The 15,751-nt window shown below is 41.6% G+C and overlaps 1 protein-coding gene across 2 annotated transcripts in view; it reads right to left on the bottom strand.

Moving 5' to 3' along the window:
* Positions 1-531: 531 nt before the first annotated feature.
* jade2 (jade family PHD finger 2) overlaps positions 532-15,751 on the bottom strand; it is a 259,041-nt gene continuing 243,821 nt past the window's right edge. For both annotated transcript variants that reach the window (XM_049592610.1, XM_049592611.1), the window contains one exon: positions 532-14,794. In XM_049592610.1, coding sequence (XP_049448567.1) covers positions 14,003-14,794 — 792 coding nt within the window. In that variant the 3' untranslated portion in view covers positions 532-14,002. The remainder of the gene's footprint in view (positions 14,795-15,751) is intronic.

The following is a 15,751-nucleotide window of genomic DNA, read 5'->3' as shown; positions in this document are numbered from 1 at the left end:
TATCTGACTATCTATTGAAGGATTGGCACCAAATTGTACAGTCGTGGTTCCCAGAGGATGAATCCTTGATCATCCCCATGAGGTTCACATTTGAGGTTTTAAGTAAAAGGTCTCGACAATGACAAATTACTCTAAGTTTTTAAGTTCTAAAAAATATGAAACAGGTTTAGTATTGTAGATGATTAAAATAAATAAGTAAATGTGGCCTCAACATTTCCAAATGCAAAAAATCTTTAAAAGAAATACTTTCAGAGGGCACAGGAAAAGATCACCATACACAAATACATACAAATTTATGAGTCACAAAATGCCAAAGTTTTCTGCTGAACCAAAACCATTAAGACATTATCTAAAAATTATAAAAGGGTTGGTCATTAAGATAATTCAGATCGGTTCATGAATATACTATATATGTTAACTCAGGGCTAAAAAGGTCATTTTGTCAATTTAAATGATTTTTCTTTCTTTGTAAATCCATTAGAAAAACACCAGTGAGAGGTCAGTTTGTGTGATGAACAGAGAGGCAGAGAGTTTTGTGTACACAGAAAGCACTGCTTTATTGACTGCACTGGACTGGACTGGATTGGTCTGGACTGGATCAGATGGGACTGGGACTCCATCAGATGAGGGTGGGAGTTGAAGGGGGTGGGGTCAGAGTTGGGTGAGGAAGGGGGCCAGACAGGTTGGGGGTGGGATCATAGTGGGATGCAGCCATCATTAAGGCAACACAAACAGCATGCAGATACAGTCACAGGAAACATCGTCATCATCATCATATTGCTTTTCAAAGTCTCGCTTAAAACATCGAAATTGTACAAAAAGGAAGAAAATAGGTTTTTCGCACTAATGAAAAATACAGTTTTTGATTTTTCCCTCCTACAAAGAAGATTCTAATACAAGAAAATAAATATAGCAAAAAAAGCCAAAAAATAATTTAAAATAGCTCTTCTTTTTCATATATGTTCAATAGTTCTCTTTGCTATTAACAAATGGCACAACATTCTTTGAAACAAAGAATACAGAAGGATAAACTCCTGCAACATTCATATTATTGTATTGAAGAACCGATGCAGAGTGGAGGAGAAACTGGACACCACAGCAGAGATTTTAACACCTTTATAAGGACAAATAAGACATGAGGAGGAGGAGGAGGAGGAAGAGGAGGAGGAGAAAAAGCCTGTGTCCATCTCTGCTTTGATTAATATCAAATTCAAATAGTGCCTAAATATGACCAGGATGATGCAAAACAGTCCCATGTTGCAGAATGATACCCAATATTATTTAAGAATGTCATCAGAGAGCAGAGAGAAGGGAGAAACTATTCAAAGATCAATTAACCTTATGCAAACACATGAGGGCGAACTAAGTGCTTAAAATAACTAACATAAAAATTAGATATTCATAAGTGTGTACGGGAGACAGTACTGAAGAGAAGTTGCTGCAACGAAAAGTTGCTGAAATTTCGCATACCAAAACTCTGAATTCTTGTTTCATAATGTGTTTCAAACCTGAGGGAGAAAACTTTGTGATTCGCAGGTCAGGAGAGGGGAGCGAGAATTTTTTGTTATTAATGAGAGTCAGAAACTGCCTGCTCTGCACTGAGGAGGGATACTGAGAAAAGAAGAGGAGGAGAAAGTGAATAAAAGTAGAGAGACATGTGGAGCAGGGGGTGAGACAGAAAATGCAACCCAAAGTTAAAGAGCAAGTACAAGAAAGAGAAACTGATTATGAATAGGAGAGGACAAAGACAAAGAGATGGAAATGCTTCAGAGCACATCCACAAAAATCTGTTTTGGCTCTGTGTCCACACCAAGCTGGTGTTTTTCTAAACAGAAAACAAAGATTTTTCGACAGCTGTCACCAGAGTGGATACATGCCAGCATCGTGTTACACTGTACATGATAAGTGCTTTTGGAAAAACATGATGTAACCGCGGTCTGAGTGGCAGCAAAGTTAAGACTTTCTATCACTTCTAACCCTCTCTGTGATCACTCATTTTAGATGTTAACATACAATCACACAATAAACATGTTGTCATCAAGCTGCATGTGCAAATGTGTCTGAATGTGATGTCTGTTCTGCTGTAAAAACTGACTTATTTAGACTTCTAGAGGCAACTTTTGAAGTTTTGGTCAGACTCGAGATGGAATCGCTGTGTGTAATCTCAGCTCTCATTCAGCAGCTTTGCTGCTGCAGTGATACTTTCTCTGTCTGAAGTCTCTGCCATGTAAAAGCTGATTAGAAATGAGTTATGTGTCTACAAGGCCTTGAAATTGGCTTTCTCCAGCAGAAATCTAACTGGGAAAATCGTGTTTCTCGAATCTCCTTCTCCGACTACAGAAACATGACGTTCAACAAATCGGTTCACTGTTTAAAGCCAACTGAAAGATGGCTGCTTATATGCATGTAAACAAACATAATTTTATTTAAAAGGCTCAATATTACAATCACACATTTGCTTCAAATTTGCAAATCATTACGTACACCTAACTAGCTAAAAATGGTGTTTTATGTGTATAAAACTGGCAACTGTTTGTTAAATAAGAACTAAGATGAAAATTTTGCTGTAATAAAACTCAAAATAGGTGGTCAGAGAAAGTACGAGGGGACGCAACAGATGTTTAACCAGCTGAGTGACCAGAGACTGAAATAGGATGAAGAGGAAGTTTTCCTTTTGTTCAGCCATTTCAGTGTAGATGGAGATCTTTATGAACACATACCTGAAAATGCTAGTGTGGACTCATGTTTCTTTCTTACATAAATGGTTTTCAAAATTAGCTGGCTTAGTGTGGACACAGACTGTTAGGGAGAGAACATACACACCTCTCTGCATACACACAGCCTGTATTATCAGAAGAACACACACACAGACACACACATGTACAGAGGGTTTGCGCTTTCCTCAATTTATGCAATCAAAACACATTTTCCTTTCCTGCATGTATTTAAGATCAGGCAGTGGAGGCAAACAGAAATACTTATTTGCCTCAGAGGAAGAAGATAAACATTTGTTCTGTGTGTATGTGACAGAGAAAAAAAGTCAGATTACAAAAGCAGTGAAGAACAGGGATGAACAAAATAAAATAACGGAAATCAGGAGAAAGAAATAAAGCAGAGACAAACACAGCAGCGAAATTACGAGTGGGAGAAAGAGCAGAGGCAGACAGACAGTACAGTGGGCCTCTTAACAAATGTTCTAAACCTTCATCTTAAATCTAGAGTGTGTTGAGACGTGAGTTATTCAGATTACATTTACACCTGGAAGAGTCTCCGGTGCCTGAACTGAAATCATTCTTCTTCTCATGAAACAGATTCCCACCAACGTTCTCTTGTTATACGTCTGTATGGCTCCTGGCTGAACCTAAATTTAATGTTACAAATGTTGCTTTGATCATCAGTGTGAGACGGTAGCTTCGGCCAAATAGATCTGGAGTGTGTCTTGGTTGCATTCACACCTCCAATTTGTTTGCAATGATATATGTGTGAGCAGAGTCTGAGTCTCCCAGGAGCCTAATGGTGAAACCAGATGTAACGGGAGGCTGAATAAATTGCGAAGATTGCGGGGGAGGAACCATAAAAGGGTTCTGAGGACATGTTTCCACCCAGGTCTTGAGTTAAATTAAGAAAAATGACATATAAAATTGATTCAGTTCCAGGACTGAATTGTTATTGGCCAAATGTTTCAACGCAAATGTATATAACCATAGTTGGTGATTATAGACAGATTAGGTGCAAAAAATCAAAAGCTGGTATATAACAAAATTGATCAGGACATTTAAAGAACATAGCTGGTGATATAGATTTTTTTGTTGTTGTTAAACCAACAAATCCAGTGAAAAGACCAAAACCAACAATGTGTCCATCCTCCGTGTCTTCAACCCTCAACACTTGCCTACAAATTGGTCAGTTAGGCTTCAGTAAAGTACTTAAACAGCTGAGCACTGTTGCTTGTAGTGAACATTAATCAAAATGAATTAAATAACAGATTTGTTGGGGACTATTTTCAGCTGCGGATGAATAGACATTTGACAACACTCTCTCATATTTGAACAACAGCGCAGGTTGATTTCCACTGACTGCAAAACGATTTGTATAATTGGCTCCAAAACTACATATATTACCATTCTAGCAGTCGCAGTTTGAAGCACGTCCTTAACAGTGTTAAACAGTCGCAGTTCTGCTCCAAAACTACCTGGTTAGGTTTAGAATAAAAACATCCCGCTTTAGAATCAAAAAGCACTTTTGTCTCTAACGTAACATGACATACGTGATGAACAACACATCACATACGTCACTAGCAAAGTATGCTACACAAACTAGCATACCAGATTAAGTTGTTATTAATAGACGTCACAGATGACTTTGAGCCACAAACAACAGTCCCCTGGGTGACAGTCCTGTGTTTGTTTGACCTACCCAGTCTCACTCAGAAGTCGTCGAAATCTGGCGCTTGGGCAGTGACTCGTGGTGTTAGACAACCAAGAAAAAAAGCCGTCATTTAATGTCTGCATGATACATGGCTGGTCGCCGTTATAGTTCAATGGCGCCCAGCGGCGTCAGGAGGAAATGAGGAGGGGCTAGAACAATAGTTAAGGCGGCGGAAGCTTGACTGGGGCGGGTGGGAGTGGTGGTGGATGAGTCCAAAAACACAGTGGAATTTGTGGTGTTGTACCGATGTAGTGTGTTTATCTTTTAAGAAAGTGAATGTAAACTGTAAATTTCCTAATATTTTGACAGAAGACAATGCATGTAACAGGCAGAACTTGACACGGCGTCCCAGAACGTCAACAACAAACGCACCCAGGGTACCTTGCACATCAATATCTGGACGTGGAAAGTCCATGACCAAACATCGATATGTGACAAGATCAGAGTGACCCATATGCAGATTACTTTGATATTTGTACAACAATACGAGGACTTTGTGGCTCGCTCATGTCTCGCCTTCTCTGCTCTTGTAATAACTGCTATGGCCACTACTGCCTCACAATAAACGTAACTATGGATCATAATAAGCTGCTTGCACAGTTGAATTTAGTATTTTCGAATGCACAGCAGTTGGACGGCATATCTCTGATTGAGTGAAACTACAGTGGCTGTATTCACATTAATGAAGGAACATGTCATCCAGTGTAACAACAGCTGGGCTCAGTGATCTGTTTTCATTTGCTATGGCACAGAGGAATAAGATCAATTAGGCTTTGGAGAGAACTTGGTCCTACTTGTTAGTGGCATTGAGTAATTGCTGGTTTTGGTCTTTTCATGGGATTTGTTGACAGTAAGACAAAAACAGAATATCGCAAGCCTTATCTTTGTAACCTTGTTTATTATCTGTGTTGGCAGTTGGCCAAATTGATGCTTTTGTCTGAGGACAAATAAATGCATCAACTAACCACAGAGGGAAATTATTATTATTATTATGATTTATATTAGCATTATTGAAAGTCATAGTCGATATTAAAATAGCTTGCCATAAAACTGAATTGTTCGCGGGGCTGGTCATGCCATTTAATGGAAATTTCACTGGTTTCCGTTCTACTTTCCTGATTCAATTGTTAGAGTTCGTAAAGGAAATACTTGGATGGAGACCCAGGTGTAGTGAGAGAGAAGAGAAAGTACAGAGAGAAAAAGAGAGAGACAGAGATGAGGAGGCGAGAGGGCAAGTAGAAGGGAAGGGCCTGGTGTTGTTTATATTAGCTGCTTGTTAACTTGACTGTGTGGACAGGCTGCAAACAGAACGCAGGGGAAAGAACAAGTTGTACTCTTTCTCTGTCTGCTTCTCTGGCTCCGGTTCAGTAAACGTCTCCCTCCTCTCTGCTTGTTCTTTCTATCCATCTCTCTTCTCTCCCCTCTCTCTCTCTCCAGGCCAGAGCAAAGCAGACTGCAACGTTTTCCCCTCCTCACACGTACTTGCACAACACGTGCCTGTCATTATTTGTCCTTAAAGCTACAGACATCCTTTATTCTTCTTTTACGTTTTTTTTCTTTTTGTTTTTCCTTTTTTGATCGTCCTATGCGTCAAAAGCGATTCAATAAAGAGCCACGTGCCGGCCAAAGAGGCTGATCACCGGACAGGAGAGAGGAGGAAAGAGGAGGAGTTGTGGGCAGGGGGGGACACAACAGGAGGGGTTGTTTTTTGCTGGTGGTGGGAAGAGGAGAAGTGAGGAAGATGTTGTATGGCGGAGACAGAGTAAGGTGCACAGTATGTGCAGATGGGAGCTTTAGTCAAAAAGGAAAAACGTTTCTTGGAGCTGTTCTGGAGGCAGACGTCATCTCACTATTTGTGGTGAACCTTCATGGGTGGAGCCAAAGACTGTTTTGGGCTAAGTGATGTTGGACTGATGCCCACTGAAAGGCAAAGAGTAAAAAAATTGAAGGCAAGCTATTACAGCATGTCAGGTTTTCTTTAACTTTTACATAAAAATAAAACATCTGCTCTTGAAAAACCACTCTGCCTGGTGTTTTTCTTTTATCTTTTTTGCTGTCAACTCTATCTTAAATAGAAGGCATTAAGTCATGTGAAACACTTTGATGATTAATTGTCAAGTCCTGTAAAAGAAAAGCAACTCTGCAACAATTTTGATAAGCGGTTTACAGTTGCAGTTTTTTACCCAAGCAAAAATGGAAAATATTCTCTGGTTTCAGTCCTCATGTGGGCAGCTTTACTGCTTTTATCTGTTTTATGTCATTAATTCCCAAATGTGAAGCCAAAACATCTCGACTGCCCCCTGGTGGCTGGCTGCAGTATAAGTTATTCAATACTATAAAAAGGGGAATGATGTCACAATAAACAGCTTTATGTGCCAATCAGTATGCTCACAATCAATGGCGCTGCTCACAATTGGCCGGACGTATGTGTGGGTGGGAACTCAATACCGCCGAGATCGCTGCTGCGCCAAATCTGACTCCAAATGACATCTGTGCAAGATGGCAGCGGCTGTATCCAGGATATTTTGGCTTTATTTTGGTACAGTGGGAGGAAATGGAGGCACGTTGTCCATCTTTATATACAGTCATTGGACAAAACAAGCCATATCAAGACATCTCCTCAGGCTAACATTTGGTTTGCCATTAATCTGCAATTACACTGCTTGATCTGGTAAAACAACCACTTAAAAAACCCCAAAGATATTTGCTTTGCTGCCACAGAAGACAAAGACAAAGTTTGGCATTTTTGTTGGGGGAAAAAACAAACAAACAAACAAACAAACAAAAAAACAAAACCCAAACCTACAGCTGAAACTAACGTATATTTTAATTTTTGTTTACTTATTTTGTCTTTAAAATATCTAAATACTGTCCATTACAATTTCTCAAGGTTCATGGTAATCTTCAAATGTCTTTGTTTTGTTCAACCAACCGTCCAAAACCCAAAGATTTTTCTTACATTGTGTATGACAAAGAGCAGTGTCAACATTTGAGAAGCTGGAACCAGAGAATATGACTAAAATGATTATTGGATCATCCAAATAGTTGCCAATTTATTGTCTGTTGTTCGACTCATCAATTAATCGTTGTTAATCTATACCTGACAACCAAGTGATTTTTATTCTGGCATATCATTTGCTCACATATTTCTCAAACATGTTTATGCACTTAGTTTAACTAGTTCTTCCAAGTGACCCTTCAAGTTCAAACTGACTGAACTGACTGTTCTTGGCTTTATTGGATCTTGGCATGCCAATTAGCTACCCTGCAAGATCATGAATGAACAAGAAAAAAAAAAAACCCTCTGATTCAAATCACCGTGGTTCTTTGACTCCACCAATTTAAGCTTGACAATTGAGCTTGTTTCTGCCTCCACGACGGCTCAGTCTGTATGACTAAACCTCCAATCTGTGCAGTGTGTCTGGGTTGTGGATGTTGAGACCTTGAAGCCATAACTTTGCTGTAACGGAGAGGAGAGCAAAGCGCCAGTAAAAACAGAGTAAGCAGATAATGAGTCAGCTTTCTAGTTTGATACGAGCCACAGCGGCCAGCTAAAGCGTTACAAAAGAAAAAAAAACAGCTTCCAAAGGCTTTTTCAAAACACGGAAAATGAAAATGTTTCTAGTAGTAGTAGTAGTTGAACAGTATTATACATTATTGTAAATGTGTATAAACTCCAGCGGTAGGTGGGTGGGTGGGTGGGTTTGTAGGGCTGCCGTAGGACAATAAAGCAAGGACTGGACAACTGTATCAGAAAAAGGAAGCACTAAACAGTCATTGGGTCAGTCTGCATTTCCAACTGATTAAAAAGTGACAGTCTTTTGTCATTTTTACCTATTTTATGGACAGGCCATTAATAAATTCAACTTTGGTCAAGATTTCAGCTCTAACCACATTTAAAAATCCAAAGTTAATGATCTGCAACAAGTTGTGCTATCAGGTATCCCATTCACCTTTATCACATCAAATGAAATTCATCATCACTAAAGAATGTAAAGCCAATCCTGGCTTTACTGACCTACAGACAGCCTTAAAACCACTTTCTTATTGGTTGAAGGAGGAACGACAGAGAAAGAGAGACATCCTATGAACAGCATCTTGATGCCCTTCTGGTTCCCAAAAACCACCTCAGGGCAACAATCAGTTTTTGTCTCAAAATTACTGAAATTTCCCATTCAGTAGGTGCAACAGCTTGTTTTAATGTGTCTGTCTCAATCAAATAGATGGTTTTGTTGCAAAAATTGTTTTGTACAGCAACATTTACCAGCATTTTGTTGCTGAATGGTCCTAACTTGCCTCCCAACTAATAAAAAAAGCTTTAAACATGATCTTTGCTTAGCTGAGGAAGTTCTGAGGAACCCAACCCTGCTGGTGCAGTGATGTCTTTCCAAGGAGTTTTACAACAGCGTCGGTACAGTAGACAGCAGCTGTTTGAATTACAGGCGAGGTTCCAATTGCCTGCAGCAATCAGTGTTGGCCTTTAACCAGCTTTTCAGCAGAAGGCTAGGTGGAGTGCATCACTGTGTGTAGGTGTGTTCCTGACCTGCCATTACGTGAACGATGCCCACCAGCTTTATTTCCGTGGTGTAGCATTCATGCCAACTCCTGGAGGGAAGAGGGGTTTTGCCCTCACACATGCACCAGCTCACCATTTAGAAAACTATAGTTGTATATTTATCCATTATGCAGACTGTCTTAACCATGCCCTGTAAATGGTGAGCTTGCACAGACGAACATAACCTCCAATATTCTAGCAGATCTTGAGCTGATACTGACACTGATGCCTCACTCTGAGGCTGAAAATTTCATCACTGATATTAGAGATTAAAGGAAAGAAAAGTCTAATCTGGATATCCGACCTGACAGAGTTGCAAAATTCAAAGATCATCAGTGCACATTTCGGGCTGCGAGCCAACACCCACACCAGCGTACCACACAGAGGACAGTGATGCTTTGAAGTTGTATTCTAGTGGATATTGATAAAAAGAACCTGTAAAAGACTCCAGTCTACAGTATCTACTAAGCGGAAGGAGATGGCATTGAAGCCACACTGTAAATATAGAATAATAACCAGTTTGTGTTTGCCAAGGCTGCACAGCATCTGGGAAAAAAAAGAAAAATCAAAAAATGCAATTTGCCTGACAAGGTACTCTGGTGGAAAGTTCTTGGGTTCAAATCTGACTTACAAACAGGAGGGAATCTTTAGAAACAGCAATAAGTCACCTAACCACCTCCACAACTTCTGTAGAGGAAAATCAGCCAAACAAAAGGGTGATTTTTTTTTTTTTCTACCTAACAGTGCTGTGCAGCCTTCGCATTTGCTACTACATGTTAAGGCCGTACATGTGAGGCCTTGTCTAATACCACTGTCTACAAAGTCAGGCTACTCTGAACACTGAATATTGAAACCAAGATTACATGTTTCTGTCTTAGCAACCCATGAATGGTAACAACCACCCCCGTTGGAGGAATCTGTGGGCCGTAATGACGATACGTCACCACATCCTCGCTTCAAAACACAAGCTTTGTTGCAGTTATTGTTGTTGTATGTGTTGTTGCGGTCGGTTCCATGGGGGTTGTAATAACGGTAGCCAACGTAGAAGTCCATAATCCTCCACCTGTCATGTATGAAAGCTGCAGACATACTTCAACACAAAACCATTTGAAAAGAAGGTTTTTCCAGCTCTTTTCATGGCGTAAAAAAGACAAGTGTGGAGGACCAACAATGTGAATCTTCTACGATGGCTACATCCAAAGGACAAAAGGAGACAGAGACGCTGCACTGTCACCAGTAAATACTTTCCTGCTGATAGGGGGCGTTTCACTCTGAGTAAGCTCATACTTCCTGATGCAGTCAGGACCACATATACATAAAAAACTAGTCATCTTGTACATTATAACCCTGTTATACCAGCTCTGGTGTGTGTGTGTGTATGTGTATGTGAGTTGTGTGTTCAGTTCAGCAGCATTTGGCTTTTTCTGAAGGGGGTTAATATGTGTGAGTCTGCGTTTAACAACCATCGCCAGCCCATTACTGTGACGACAGGCTTTTCCTATGTGAACCCCCGTGGGTGCAGATGTGGGAGAATCCAGGTTGGGTTTATTGGTGGTGGTGTAGTAGAATTAAGAGTGCCCCCACTTGCGTTAGAGGAGGTCACACAACACCACGGCACCGTGCCTGAGCTTACGGTGTTTCTGACTGAACCCCACTGAGCTGGATCAAACCAGGTTGAGATCAAACTGAGCTGACCTGGACAGCAAGAGTTGTTTGACATCCTTATCTAACATTCTTCATCTTGAAAACCAGAGACGGAGCATGTGTATGTGTGTTTGTGTAGATAAGATGTAAATATGCTGCCTTGATACACAGATCTGTTCTTTGGCGTGGTCACTTCAGAAGACAGGTTAGAAGCTGTCCATACAGAAAGAAAAAAAAAAACAGAGGAAGTAGATTGGACTTGCACCTCTGTTCATCAGGCCTGGGTTAAGCAGCCCTTAAAATCACTTGTGATGCTTTATTTCACCCACTAGAACCAGGTGGGTGGGTCTTAACTGCAAGAGATGGGAAAATGAAAACAACGCCCCTTCTTGCAGTTGACCATGGAGCTAATATTATCTGACCTATCCCACTCATCTGGTGACTCAAACAAAATGAGCATTAATTATTGGTCGAGACTATTGAACCCAGGACTGATGGTCATATGGTCATACTGAGAGAAGGAGCATGCTCAGTAGTAGTCGTGTAGGAATTCAAACAGTGAAGCTTGTCAAATAAGGAAGTTTCTAGACATACACACATCACTTTATATATATATTGTATACGATATAAAATATGTATATATATATATATATATGTATCTCTGTCTTACGTCGCTTTTTCGATACATTTTTAAACCTTTTATTCTTTTTTTTAAAGTTTTTTTTAACCCCTGAGAATACCATGGACTGCTTTAAGTATAAAATACAACTCTCTGAGAGAACAACAAAAAAAGTATTTTTGTTTAAAACAAATTTACAAACAACTCAATTCCAGAACTGAAGAGCGCAGGCCTCTGAAGCTGATTATTACATTGTCATCATTCATCTAACAGGAGAACAGGTGCAGCAGAGCCATCAGTTACGAGAGTGTGGCCACGTCAAACTTAGGTGGCAACCGTGTTGGTGCCCCGCTCAGTGCTTAGCTGAATAAAACATATGACTAAACCATTATTATAAACTGCATAGATACACATGGATGAGATAAATGATGACTCTCTTCATGCCTGTACATTGCACTGTGAGCGCTGGGGGCGTCACTTACTGTCGTAACAAGAAATAACTGTAACTTTTGAGGGCTTTGCTTCTTAAAAACAATCCAACAATGTGGACGAAGAACAACTATGTAATTATATTTTCTAGGATGCTCATAAAAATTGTTTTGTTGTGGAGAAAAGTTCTGAAAAAGCCAGTAATTAGACCTTTTGAGTTGAGATTATTCTGTCACATACTTTCTCCAGTTTTGCCTGATCAATTCAATCAATTTTGCCCAAAATGTAGACAGATTTTTACACAATAAACTCGACTAATGAAGCATTACTGATTCATACCACTGAGCTGACCGCTGTGAGAGAAAGCTGGCTACACAAAATAAAAAAAAAACCTGACAAGCAGTTGTGGCCAAAATGGACGTATAAAGAGAACTGAAAACTAAGCGGCTAACTTCCGGTTAAGCCCTCTGCTAGCTTGAATGGGGATAAAATGATTTAATCATGTGGCTCTTATAAACTTTAGAGATGTTTTGGGACTAACAGGATCAAATCTCAATAGTGAAATGAGTCATTTCGTAGGGGTTGTCATGCTCAAAAAAATGAGTCCACTGATTTACAGATGTAAGTCTTTTTGGGCCACATGACATCACCTGAAGGACCCAGAAGTTGTAATTCCATGGTTCGGCTACTCTGTCAAATTGGCTTCAAATCCTGGCCCTGCTCCTGAGGGCTTCACAGCCACCAATGTAAAAGACTTGTTTTGAATGGGAGCCGCTGGCCTCTTCCTCCATGTGTATCAACTGTTGCAGTCAGCTCTCTTGAGAAGAGGCAGCAACATGGTGCTCACGGTGTAACCTGGCCAAACCCTGTTCACCGATGGCTCTGGACTGCAGTGATCTAGTTAGGAAGGAGTGGGGGGCACAGAACAGTAGGCAGCTCTTTGCACTGATAGTACGCTGTGGCTCTGCTTTGCTAACCGTTGCAGATGCTTTGTTGATTAATGGCAAACGCTGCATTTACATCCTTGTTTCAGGCACTAGACAATTGTTAAGGTGACAAGGAGCCCAATCCTGGCTACACACGGCAGCCGATCCAACGGGATTTCCTTTTGGTTTGATTGTTACAAATCCGATTGAGAAACGACTGATTGATCTACTTAGTGATTGTGATTGTTTGGTTGATTGATAAGGTTGGGGGGGGCATGGGGGGTGTTGAGGGGAGACAGGGGCACAGGGCAAGCGACAGAAGGCACAGAGTTTCTACGATGATTTTTTTTTTTTTTCTCCAAAGATTCAGGCTAATAAAAAAAAAAAAAAACTGAACTCAGAATTAGGAAGAATTTGAAAGCAGCTGACAATTGTCAGATCAAATATTTCAACAACGGCTGTGATGTGAGCAAAGGGATTTGCTTAAAGTAGTATGTGTATCAGTATGTCTGTGTGTTTGTGTCTCTGTGTGACAATCTGAATGAGCAGCAGGGTTGGGGTCAATCTATTTGCCATTAAAAAACTGGAAAAGCTGGAAATCTGTGGTTGTATTTATACGTCTGTGGAGATAAATTTGAGAATGATGACTTTTGTGGAGCACATTTCGCAACTGAGTCAACATGATAAGCATTGACCCCAACCCTGATCGAGCACGTATTATACACACGAGTGCTTACATTACAGCTCTTATGACTAGCTAGTTGTGCTTTTCAAGGCTGAACACGTTACCCCATGTCACTCTCTGTACATATTCAGACCAGCTCTGGTGTGAAATTGTCTTTCCACTGAACGGTATTCAAGAAAACAAGGACTCATTTGATGCATCTCAGGCCACAAAGACCAGGAGCAAAGCAGACCCTGAAACCAGCTTGAATAATAATAATAATGCCCCAAAGTGTTTGTTCCCAAGTCTGGCAGATACCACAGACATGAGGCCAGAAATGGGTACTTCAACGCCCAGAAACAAAATGAATCTGAAATACAAAACAAAAAAAAGGACTAAAGGTAATGTTTGTTTCCTATTTGTTGAATGTATCGCATCTTGTCGTAAGCTAACGACAAACTACAGTCCGGTGGAGAAGCTTTACTGTACGACAGGCAAACAGCTACATTCAAATTCCCCCCCAAAACAAAGCAGGTGAGAGCTGAAGAGATTTTCCACTGGTATATGTGACAGGGATTTGGTTGAACAAAGCCGTCCAGCCATGTTTTGTGGACTGTATATTGGGCACAGATGGAGAAAGAATAAGCCAGCAGAACTTTGCTTGGTTAACGTGTGTGTGAGTGTGTGTGTGTGTGTGTGTGTGTGTGTGTGTGTGTGTTGGTTTGAGTCTCAGTTCTTTAGGATGCCAGCACGCTCCTTCTCAGCAGGTCCTCGTTCCCAGAATGCAACTGTGGCAAGCGGAGTTTGCGTCCTCCAGAGCGCGTGTCCGAATCACTCTGCTCGCCATCAGAGAAGTACCCGTCAGTCTCGGCAGCATCCAGCAGGGACGTGTCCTTTGCTGTGAGCGGCAGGCTCACAGACTCCAGCCCTGCTATGCCTCCACCTCCACTAACGCCCCTACCTCTGGATTTACCCTGGCGGGACAGACGGAGCCGCGCACCCCCGCCTCGAGTGATCGCCCCTGTGTCAGGCAACGTGGCCCCGGGGCTGGAGGCTGGACGTGGAGATGAGCTTGCAGTGAAACCAGATGCAACGCCATTCCCTGCGTAGACGCTGTCCCAAGGGCCGCGGTCCTCCGAGATGTGACAGGAATCCATTTTGGAGATGGGTGGCTGCGGTGGTGGGTCCCTGTGCAGGTCAGAGCTCCTTGTCTGGTGGTGATGAAGGTGGTGGTGGTGCAAGGCCTTGGAGGAGCCCCTGGACCTTTCCCCTTTCCGGCCCCCATGGCTGGGCTTTTCCTCTGCCACGCTTGCCCAAAGGCTCTTTGCGGTGGAGGGGCTGCTGGCGGCGGAGTCGGCTGCAGCAGACAGGACTGTCTGGGGAAGGGTGGGGGTGGTGGGTTGCGGGTGTCCACGAGCTCGGGGCTTGTTTCCCCCTCGCGGTTTGCGGCCCAGCTGTGGTGTTTTCCAGGTGGACTGCATGGAGTTTTCCATCATAAGGTTTAGCAGACTTTCCTCGCCTTGCAGGAGCTGGGTGACAGGAGGAGAAGAAAAATGAGGTCAGAAAAGAAAAGACAGGAACTGGAGATGAAAGAAGAGATGGACGATGAGAGCGTAAGAATTCAAAGGAGAGCCGATGAGAGTAAATCAGAGGAGAAGAAAAAAAGAGCTGAAGCGCTTCATGTTTTAAGGTGCACTACGTACAGAAAATGTTCAGGAGATATCTGGAATCTTGCTCATTGTTCAGTACAACAATGAATATGCTTCTTCTGGTTTGGAAACCTTAAATTCTAACCCGTAATATTTTGGCACAAAAACTCCCCGCCCACCACCTACCCACATTTCCAGCAGCTCAGCAGTGGAGGATGTGAGCAACTGATGTCACAAGACATTTTGTTGTCAAGCGAGAAATCTAATGACAAAAGTGGATGTACTCCAACATTTAACAGTGTTTAATCTCTTCATGAGACGTGTCTGTTGAATGTCTAATTTGCTGTACTGTTTAAAAAATGAGGTATTATTATTGTCAGTAACAGGCCACTGTATCATGGGACTTTTCATGTTTGTTTGATAAAAGTCCACCATGACTTCACGCCCTGTTATCTGTTTATTTTAGCAGATCTTTCTTTGTAAGGATATCAGGTTTTCATATCATTCTGTTTTATTGAAAAGTGACTGTTCCCTTTTTTTTGGCCCTGAACACATCCCCAAACAATGGAGTTATATCATGCATTCTGGTTGGAGCCCCCTGCCAATCAATACACAAACGGAGCACATTCCTGAGGAGAACAGTAGGTCAGCCACAGAGCAGCGCCGCTCTGACCATCATCGAACTGATTAACCCACAATGTGAAGTGAGGCTGGCTCACACAACTCCGAACTCCTCTCGCATAAATATTCAATCTTAAGGGCTCGATCCAGAGTTGAAACGATTCTAAATAAAAGGTGTATGAATGTTTTAAGTGTGGAGGCCTCTCTGTCGTGACA

The sequence above is a fragment of the Epinephelus fuscoguttatus genome, linkage group LG12 (genome assembly GCF_011397635.1).
Source record: "Epinephelus fuscoguttatus linkage group LG12, E.fuscoguttatus.final_Chr_v1".
Classification (NCBI taxonomy): domain Eukaryota; kingdom Metazoa; phylum Chordata; class Actinopteri; order Perciformes; family Serranidae; genus Epinephelus; species Epinephelus fuscoguttatus.
This window is presented reverse-complemented; position numbering and strand designations above follow the sequence as displayed.